Below are 10,557 nucleotides of genomic sequence, written 5' to 3' on the forward strand. Positions count from 1 at the left end.
ATCGATCGCGAACGTTCGCCCGGTGAAATATTGCTGGAGGTCATGGTTGCGCTTTCGGTTGTTGTGTCTCTCGGGGTTGGATTTCCGTTGGAGTCTTGTGAAAGATTGGGGAATTAATACGTCAGGAAGTCGAAACTACCAGAAGCCATCATAGCATGCGATATTAGTGCACGTCATATCAGTGTTTGATATTTTAAGCACTTCGAACGGGGTCACCAGCGTAGCATTCATGATTGGCAATCGATTGCATAGAAATAGACGAAATGCCTTCTCAATCCAATCGATACCAGTTGGGGCCTGTGTTTCAAGTTCACCAGACGTACCGATGGAGGCCCCCACCATCGATTACATCGCGTCAACAAAAGCGCAGACCTCTTCGGGGGCCCCCATCCACCGTTTGTTTTCTTTTATGCAATTCGCAAAAGAGCGCCGAAGACATGAAATTTCTATCCTTGAAGCAAATGCATTTAAATTTCGGCCACAGAGTTACCTCGGAGATTTTCCATTCCTGAGGCAGACGTGGTGGCGAACACGTGGATGCTCCCGCAAAACGAAGTCTGTCAGCAGGAAGGCGAAAAAGTGAAAAAATAACAAATGCTAATTGCTCAACCGAGGAGCACAGCAACACCACACTTCCCGCCACTGAAGTGGCCCACTCCAAAGCCCGGTGGTACTTCGCAACTGAAGTGGCGTATTCGCGTGGAAACGGAAGTTGTGAACGGCGTTCGTTCGCAGCATGTTTTTGACTCCGCTCGATCTACGCACTTTGTCGTTGAGGTTAATTGGCGGGCGCAAGGTGACCCGGTGATTGACCAGGTGGAACGAATAAAAAGAGCAGCTGAGTTTCCTCGAGGCAGTATGCTTCTTTGCCCTTTCTGTAGATTTATCTCTTCCTGTATTGATTCTGAACGATCGTGTAATCAAACAGAGAATTCGTACGGTTCTTTAATATTGTTAGTTGAATGTGTCCATATCAGGGTATTGCGAATGAGAGTAAAGGTTAGAGAATGATCGCTCCAGTATCTCAATTGTATTGTCCTCTTTCAACCTAAACAACAATTATTTTCAGAAACTGAGAATCTATCAGAACTTTACATGAAAAATACGATTGCATAGTTAAACCACTAGAATTTATTAAAAAGAATATTGCTGGTTGTGGCAGTGTTGTAGCTGGTTGTGGCACGTTGACTATTAAGCGTTTTAGCACTTTTTTTAGTACAATCTTTTATAAAAAAAATTGTTTATAACATTTGTTAAACCGATGGTTTTCGAAGGCTAAGCAAAGACTTAGCTTCCCAAAGAATTGATATTAAATATTACTATAATTTAAATGTTGTATTTTCGTTTATTTATGGGTCAAAAACTTTTTAGAACTGATTTCTGCTGTCACCCACTTTTGGGGACGTGTTAAGGAGAATAAATTCTATAAACACTTAATTGGCTTTTATATATTCATCACAAATTAGAAAACTTCCTCCATTTTGAGTTAAAAATAAACTATAGTACTAAAAGTAGAAATCTGTTGTTTCTGCTAAACATTACTAAAAAACAATAGAATAACATTTGCGAATCAATGGCGTATATTAGTATAGCTAGTGTGATCATAGCAAAATAGATCAAGATTTGATAACCTTTAAAATCGGCTACCGACTTTCCACGTGGCTGTAACGTTGACATGTGCTAGTCCAATATTTTATCTGCTCTACCTTTCCAGACATTCCAATAGTCGCAATCATTTGATCTTTCAGCTATACTTTAAACTAGAAATAGATACTCGCCTGTCATAAACTCACTCCAAACAATAGCTAAAAAGAAATGCGCGATATTACACTGAGCCGCAAAGTGAATCTCTCGGATCGGGTCGCTTTATCGGCCATGCGGTGCAACTTCTCACTTTTCATCGGCCGACGTCAACAACCAACGTCTCGTCAACCGGGTAGGCACGTTCACGCCAGGGGGAACTAATGTGGTAATTGCCGGTCGCAAAAACCAAACACCTCCAACGAACCGAGCTCCAGCCCCCGACGAGCGTCAGAGAGCGCACTTGATGTAATCAAACTTAGCTTAGTTTATGTAGATTAACCTACATTCCCGTTCTCCGCTGCTATCAGGCGGAAGGATCAGCAATGCAATCAGAGACCTCGGGTGCCTCGGGTTTAGACGTCGTTCGCACGTGATCGTCGCGTACATTAGAAAACCTGCACATGGAGAGAGAAAAAACAATAAACAAACCGTAGAACCTTAGACACTGAGCAAATCTTCGTAATTGTGTGTGGTGAAAATCGCACCGCTTCCTCCATTAGGGAGCTTCCAATTGACCTTCCAGTTTGCGGACAATTACGGCAATATTCATTCAACATGGTGTTTTTTTTGTTTCTTCTTCATTACAGATCAATCATCTTCAATCAAGCGAAGTCGGAAGGTGGGGACGTGTTTGTCGTTTTCGCGTCCAACCAATTGTCCCACCACGTGCGCGCGCGCGCCCTCTCGCAAGGCAACGTGTGGCGAACGTCCAAAATTCTGCCCACGAATATCTGAAAGAAACAAAAGACTCGGTGGACCCGAACTTTGGAGCGCCGGAAAGGCGACGATGCACCGTTGAATCAAAGTGACTAACGGGCCGAGCCTCAAGTGGCGTCAATTGGTGAGATTTTCGACCGAGCACGGAACCGGCTGGTTGGTTGGTGGTGTTGGGCCTCTATGGAAGGTGACACGGGGCCTCGCACGGTGCCGGTCGGTTACTGCCTGTTTGCGGCTAACTCGGGGAGTATGGGCAGCATGAGGGGCCATGATGTGCACGGTGACGACGGCGTTATGATGATGGACTCGATGGGCATGTGGGCCACCGGTGGAGCCGTGGACGCCAACTGCAGCATGATGATCAACGATCGCAACGCGGACGCTAATGGCGGCTTCAACGAGAACAAACTGACCGTGCGCTTCTGCACCAGCGCCGTGACGGCGGACAACGTCGACCAGCTGGTCGTCAAGGAGTCGGACTGCCAGATGAAGATAATGACCAAACCGAGCGAAGTCGCCGTGGTGGTGGAGTGAGTATTAGCGATAAGAATGAAAATGATGCAAAGTTGCGAAGAAAGGTTTTAGTATCGAGTCAAAGAGCTATTTGTCAGGACCTTAAATTCCGACAGAAGATGGTTTTGTAATAAAGAATTTTTGTATCAATCCGAGCAATTACAATTCAAAAAGTGGTCAAATTTGATGGTATTTAACGAATCTATTAATGCTTTTTGTATAAAAATAGAGCATACTAAGAGAACAGACTAATAAATGGCATGGTACTGGTTGTCCTCTTCAGACTATTTTATTCAATTAGAAATGCCTGGAAGCACTGAATGTATCATTGTAAACGTCCGTGCCAGTAAAATTCATACCAGACAAAGAAGCAAAACCTACTACAAAACGATTTATGGCCATTGATTTGATGGAAAAACACACGAGCTTTATTCTTGTTTGATGAACACCTCAACACAGCTATATCTTGCGGAAAATGCCCATGAGATGTATGCACATAAATAACATTTGTTTAGAAAGTGGTTTGTTTAGACGATCGCTAAAGTTCGCAGAACGACTGCCGTTTAAAATATTTATTAACTTCACTGTGGAGTTTTTGGTTTTTTTTATGCTCCTCTCTATCACTCCGGTAGCTTGGTGTCGAGGAAAAAATATAGTAAATAAATGTAATTGATAGCAGCTGTTAATAAATCACAAACATATGAAATTTTGAAAAACCAGTACTACAAATTGACCACTGTTTTGGATTCTAGTGTTAATCGATGAGATGAACATTTTTTATCCGTTAAGAACAGAAAGGATTTTTAATCAAAAACACATTACTATGATATGAACTTTATCTAAAGTTATCATAGAATGAATTAGCTTGAGTTGATCAAGTTAAAGAACCAGAAAATAGTTAAGAATAATAGTTTGTTTATAGATATAGATCATATATCATTAAAAAACAATTAATAAGTAAAAAGATAAATGAGACAGCTGCTCTACTGGTTAATACATTTCTGATGAAATAACACACTTTCTTTTGAAATATCCACTATTCCGTTCCCTAGTCATATGCACTGAGCCTTGAAACTTGTTTTAAATAGAAGATTTGAGTGCAACCAAACATTCTGATTGATTCTCGTTAAGTGGTTCATGGCACAGAAAAACCTATCTCGACGCGTTATCTTATCAGTCGTTTGCATTAGTCATCAGGCAAACGTTCATCAAGTGGTGCAACCTGATGTGCTGATTCACAGTGTTTATTTGCATACCCGGTGAGTTGCGGTCCCGGTCTGCAGTTGTTTGATAATGCCAAGGTTCACTACTGATCCGCCACTGCGGACAGATGAAATCCGAACAGGTGTACTTTCTTCCCACGGCCAGAGCCAGATAATGAGGCTTAAAGAGGTTGAAATCAAGGCAAAAAGCGGGAATGAAGCACCGAGCGGGAGATTAGGCATTGATCGATAATGGGATTGTGTAGCACTGTAGATGGATTTGTACCGATCCAGCACTCCGGAGAAGAGGCGGCAATCCCGAAAAGGCCGACGGCTAAACCCATTATCAGCAAAAATGGCGAATGGAGTACCAGACACGACCCGGCAACAGCGTTATCAACACGTTGGCATATCGACCGTGATTTCGGTCGCGAGTCGAGGGAAAATTAGGGCGGCAAAAGGATGGAAAACCAGGCGCGCTAGGGGCAAAGGGCGAGTAGTTTATGGGCTGGCTTAGCTGAAAATAGTACGCTCCATCATCAGGCTTAACTCTCGGGGCGGTTGGCAACGTCAAACCATCAACCATCGGGATTGACAGTTTTGGTTAATGTGCGTTTTTTTTTTCTTTACCACGTTTAGTACACCGAACAACCGTGTCCGCGTAGCGCTGGGGGTGCTGATCCGGCTGATGCTGCCACTGACGCATGGTGTGGCACGTGGCTGGAAAGGGCTGCGAGGCCTGAGCGTGCTGGCGCTGCTCCGGAAGGTGCGCGAGAGCCACGGTCTGCTGACGACGCTGTTCGCGCTGGCGGCCAACACCGTTTCGATGAGCCTGTCGTCGGTCCAAGGTAGGTAGGTCAAACACTCGAACACTTCATGTGCGTCGGTCCCGTGGTCACGCTGCGACGCCACGACCTTCTCTCTAGGAGCGCGTCTTGTGCAACCACCGGGAAGACTCGTTTGAACCATCGAAAGGGATAGTATAGTAGTGACCGGAATCCTTTCACTTGTGAGCCAGCTCACACTCACGTTGCTCCGACGCTGACCAGCTGAGGTGTTGACAAAAATAGATGCACTAAGCGAGCGGTTAAGACGTCTCAGCACGTGCCAAGTGCATGCCGTGCCGTGTGTGGGTGTGTGTGTGTGTGTGTGCACGATGATGCACGGCCTGTTGCGGCTTTTTAGGCCTCCTTTTTCTCTACCGAACCGGGAGGAAACGTTCGCGTCATCGGTTCAACAAACGGAGCCAATTTGGTCATGTTTTGCCACATGCGATTTCATTTCGGTTACCGACCGTCATGTCAATAACCCCGTGTTTTCGAAACAACACTATTTAGTTAATTTGCAGTCGATGTTTATTACCCCTCGCAAAAATAGTCACCCCCAACACAACGAGGTCGGGATTTCCCAATCCTGGCGCGCAATGTGGAATCCAACTCAGACCTTATACGTGGGTCTTCCTCGTCTGGGCAGCCGTCTCGTAGTGTTGCCTCGTCCTTCCGTACAGCCTACGAAGGAGAGCACGGCCAGTGCTAGCAGGAAACACAATGTCGTGAGACGCACCATGATGAGAAGAGCTTCGAGTGTCGAACGCTGACCGGAACGATTGTTCGAAGGCATCGGTTTTTATAGCTGATACTTTAAATTACGTTTTGATTACTGCGGACGATTTGATTGGTTGCTAATGATCGCGCCATTAACATTACTTGTATGTGCGAAAAGATCATCATAATTGGCAAAATTTTTTTTTTGGTACGCATTTCTGTCACACATGGAAAACGAAATTTAAAAATGTATTAAGTGATGAAATATTTCACGGACCTTCGGCAAACATTAGCAAAGAAAACTAGCCAAAGCTAGTTGGCCATGAGCTCATGAAAAGGTTAACGACTACGATGCACCTGCAAGCGGTAGACAAAAAATTAAAGTTTTCTAAATTTGCTGCACATGGCGCCGCCAAAATTAATACAATTAAAATTTAAACAGTTCATTCATATCCTATTGAGGATTTATTTTAGATATATGATGTTGAGATCTTAGCCGAACTGTTTGTTGGTGCTGGAAACAAATTTATTTACAATGTTTGCAATGGTTGCGTTGTGGTCTTTGCAATGATATAATCTGGTCTTTCATACTCAAAGAGGAGTTCGTCAAGTCCGGAACTCCGTTCAAGAGGTAGAATATTATCAACTAGAAGTTGTAAATACAACAATCGTCGGCGTTTGTGTCGCTACCCTGGACTATGACCAAATAATGCCATTGCACAATGTATCCCGTTTCTTTTCGACTCCTTCAGACACCAGTATTATGCGAACTGGCTGGCGATTCGTTCGTAACCATCGGAATTGTCGCCGACGTGTGTCCTAAACGACGGAGGATTAGGTTTTGCCCGGAGAAAAGAACACCAAATTCCACTTATGTAGCATGCTATTTAACAAACACTTGAGTAGGTTTGTCGTCGGAAAGAACGCTTGCATCGCCGTTGCTGTGTTATCAAAAGTTAAACAATCGATATCGAGTGGCGTTTTTTGATGTCCACGACCAGCACTAACCAGTGCCATCGAGAGCGTCGCGGTATCCGGACGGTTGTTCTACCGACAGATTCCGTCTCCTCCAAACGTCATCATCCGTGTGTGGGGGTGACGTGTCTTCCAGTGGCGTGTTCGATTGCGTACACGGAATCGATACGATACGGTTGTGTTGGGATAAAAATAATTCCCAATCCAATTAGACGACGGTCACGGGCGCCTGTGCCTGCTTGGCCGTGCTGGGGCAAAAGATTTCTGAACCATTCGCTTACGTGCCGCGAACCGATCGGAACGGTTCGGATGTTCCCTCGGTCGACCTCAGTGCTGCTGTTCGGTGGCGAGCTTGGTGATGTGCGGCCCCACTCGTTTGGATGGCCGACGGTCACCACCACCTGCCAGCAGCTGCAGTCCTGTCTCACCTGGATTCTGTTCCTCGTTCTAGTGGCCCACCGGATCGATCCGCTGCTGCGCGTGATCAAGCTGCGCAAGGAATCGACCTCCTCTACGCCACCTACGCTGAAACCCAGCCTTCCGGGGGAACTGCCATCGTCGGCCAACTCACTGGCACTGCTGCGAGTCCCGCGACTCCTTCCGGAACGGTGCGTCGATCTGGTGGTGCTTGCCGAACCTCCGCCCGGTGTACCGATCCGCGCCGACATAGTGCTTATCCACGGACTGCACGGTTCGCTCGTCAACACCTGGAAGCAGGGCCTGTGGAACAGCGAGGGTCGGCTTGTGAACTTCGAGCGGCCACCGAAGCCACCACTAAGACCTCCGAAACGGCAGCGACATTCGCGGGCGAACCTTTTCGCTCCACCGCACGTTTCCAAGCGGGCCAAGTTCGACGCCCCAACGACAACAACAGGGACGCCGACGTCACCGACGATGACAGCTAAGATGATGATGGATTCAATGGACGCCGGGCTTAGTGACCCGCTCGATGCGCCGTTCGATGAAACCCGATCGACGTCGTATGAGTTCGCGCATCGCCGGTTTACGTACGAGTGCGGAGAACCGGACGAGGTCCACTTCGCCGACGACGTCGAGTACAGCTTCCCGACGTTCCGATTGCGCATCGAGGACGAGGGTCGTGGTGGAGCCGCGGCTGGGAAGCGCAAAAACGGGAGCAGAACCGAAGCCGAGCCAATGACGACGCCCATCGACGACGGTGGCAAGCGGAAGCCAGCGAAACCAAAGAAGGACGCCAACTGGTCACCGTGCTGGCCGGGTGATTGGTTGCCATTGGACTGTCCCGGGGTGCGTGTGATCGCCGTTAACTACACCACCGATCCGTACCTGTGGCGCCCGGTTTGGATCACCAAAAGGAATCGGTATGTGTGCTCAATCCGGATAGCCACTAACGTTACATAATCGGTTATGAAGCGTTACTATGGGTTGGCGATAAAAAGGGTCTAACCCTTGGATGGTCTCGATCGTGATTTTAATGTAGCTCTTTCCACCTTTTCCAGATCGAGCCTGGTGGATCGTGCGCGGGAGATGAGCGATCTCCTCATCGCCAAGGGTGTCGGACGGGGCCATCCGATTGTGTGGGTTGGCCACTCGAAGGGTGGCATCTTTATCAAGCAGATTCTCGTGGACGCGTGGGAGAGTGGGCGTCCGGCTGCGGAACCATTGTGGCGTTCGTCTAGAGGTACCTTCTTCTACTCCGTGCCACACCGAGGCTCACCGCTGGCCGACTTCAACCTACCACTGTTGCGCCAATCGGTGGAACTGCTGGAGATACAGAAAAGTGAGTAATGGGAATCGATGGAATAAACTTTACTTAATTTAACTTTTAATATTCCGATTGGGCCACGACCATAATGTAGGAGTATACTAGTATAGTAGTAGGCCATGGTTTTTTATCTCACGCATATTTAGTCATACCATTTGCGTCAATTTGACACAAGTATTTTCTTCTAATTTTTTTCGTATTTTTTTCTAATGGTAATATTTTTATTTGCCAAACAGAAACGTTTTATTTTTAAGATATTTGTACTCATTATGCACTAGATGTACTCTTTCAAATGATGCATGGGTTTTGGCACTACGACGGTTCATCATTCGCTAGTTTAGAGTGACGGATAAAAGTTCGGATTAAAGAGAACCACAGTTTCGAGAAATGTTAATATTTTGTAGAAAAAAGGTGAAGATCAGAATAAAGTCTGCCGTGTTTTGTAGACTGTTTCATTGACTGTCATGTTTGTTTCAGTAGTTCTTCTCAAGAGGCAAAATGGTTTTTAGTACATGGTTTTAGTACAACCTTTTTTTTTGTAAAAAATGTATATTTATCAAATCAATGACTTTCCAAGGTTAAGTGAAAGCGAACCTTCCCAAAGAATTAATTTTAGTAATAACTAAAGCTTTTGTAGAAACGTTTCATTCATTTCTGAGTAACAATCCATCAGGATTCTCGTCCATAACTTCCATTCACCTAACATCTCCTGTGAAATGTTCAATTCAGTCTAGCCCAAATTGTAATGCTCTTCATCTGCTTTCAGATTGTGCCAGCATTCTCGAGCTACACAGTCGCTTCGTGGCCCTGTACCACAGTGGCCAGCTGAAGATCGACGTGTTCAGCTTCGTCGAGACAGCCCTAACGCTTATGTCCGTGCTGTACCTGCGCATCGTCGGAATTGATTCGGCTGGTGAGATGTTTAAGTTAAAAACCAGGGCCAGCTGAATATTAACCTATCAATACCTTTTCGCCGGTAGATCCTGGTATCGGCGAAGTTTGCGGCGTTCATCTGGACCATCGGGAGATATGCAAACCTCGCAGCCGCAACTGCATCCTCTACACCGAGCTGGTCAAAATGATCAACCGCGTCAGCTGAAGGACGTCGAAGAGTGTGTGAGCGTGTTTGTGTGTTTTGTAAAAAAAAAAACAAAAGTAACGAAAGCAATAGTGAAAGCTACAAGTGTACCAAGCAACAACAGAACGATGAAAGACAAAGGACGTAAAACCGGGAAACAACTCTAGTGTAGCAAGTTGGGTATTTGTTTTAAAATATGTTTCCATCTTACTCGTTTGTTGCAAACAAACTCGTTACCATTAATTAGGTGTAGAAGAGCGGTATCTGATATCATCTTTGCGATAAGTTGTGTTATGTTTTTAAACTTTTGTGTTAACCTACCACTAAACGGGTAGTAGGGATCGATAAGCCACAGGCAATGAGCTACCACCGAAAGGGCCAGAGATGGACCGGGATGTGTGAGAAATGCGTCAAACATCCTGTTTAACAATCTGCTCATAAGCTTTAGTTTTGTTCAATTATGTTTTGTGAGTGTATTTTTGAAATATTGCCGCAAAGTATATCCATTTATGAATTCAAATCCAATACGAACACGTTACGGCCCCGTTGTGTGTTGCTGGCGGTTGTTTAAGTGAAGCTAGCCAAGCTGCTTCGGTTGTGTATACGGTTGCGTGCTTTAAGACGAAGAGAAACTAGTTGGAGGGCCAGCAAAAAGGAAGGGAGGGGCAACGTAAGCCAGATGCTACTTTGTGATAACCGTTTAAGAAACTAACGTTAAATACAGTTACAATAATACACCGCTGTCGATTTGACTTCTAGATTTGACGAAAGTGAATTGTGTCTTTTCGGTATGAATACAACGACAGGAGAAATTTGTATACTTTTAAAATACACATGTTTGAAAACAGCTGGGAGTAGAATCCACGGCGTGGTAGGAAAAACGAGGCAGAAATGTGCAATGTTTAATGCTTTTCTTTTGGCATCCGAAATGTTTTGTCCGCTGCAGGGAAGGAACAGGTTTTCGTTGAATATAAGAGAATC

At 45.5% G+C, this 10,557-nt stretch overlaps 1 protein-coding gene across 1 annotated transcript; it reads left to right on the forward strand.

Moving 5' to 3' along the window:
- The first annotated feature begins 2,700 nt into the window (after nt 1-2,700).
- Nucleotides 2,701-10,447, forward strand: LOC131258623 (uncharacterized). Its single transcript, XM_058259976.1, has 7 exons — nt 2,701-3,050; nt 4,875-5,083; nt 7,206-7,850; nt 7,902-8,094; nt 8,233-8,513; nt 9,265-9,411; nt 9,479-10,447. Exons 1-7 carry the CDS (start codon nt 2,701-2,703, stop codon nt 9,595-9,597), a joined length of 1,944 nt encoding a protein of 647 aa, XP_058115959.1. The 3' UTR covers nt 9,598-10,447.
- The last annotated feature ends 110 nt before the right edge of the window (nt 10,448-10,557 follow it).

This window comes from Anopheles coustani, chromosome 3 (genome assembly GCF_943734705.1).
Source record: "Anopheles coustani chromosome 3, idAnoCousDA_361_x.2, whole genome shotgun sequence".
Classification (NCBI taxonomy): Eukaryota; Metazoa; Arthropoda; class Insecta; order Diptera; family Culicidae; genus Anopheles; species Anopheles coustani.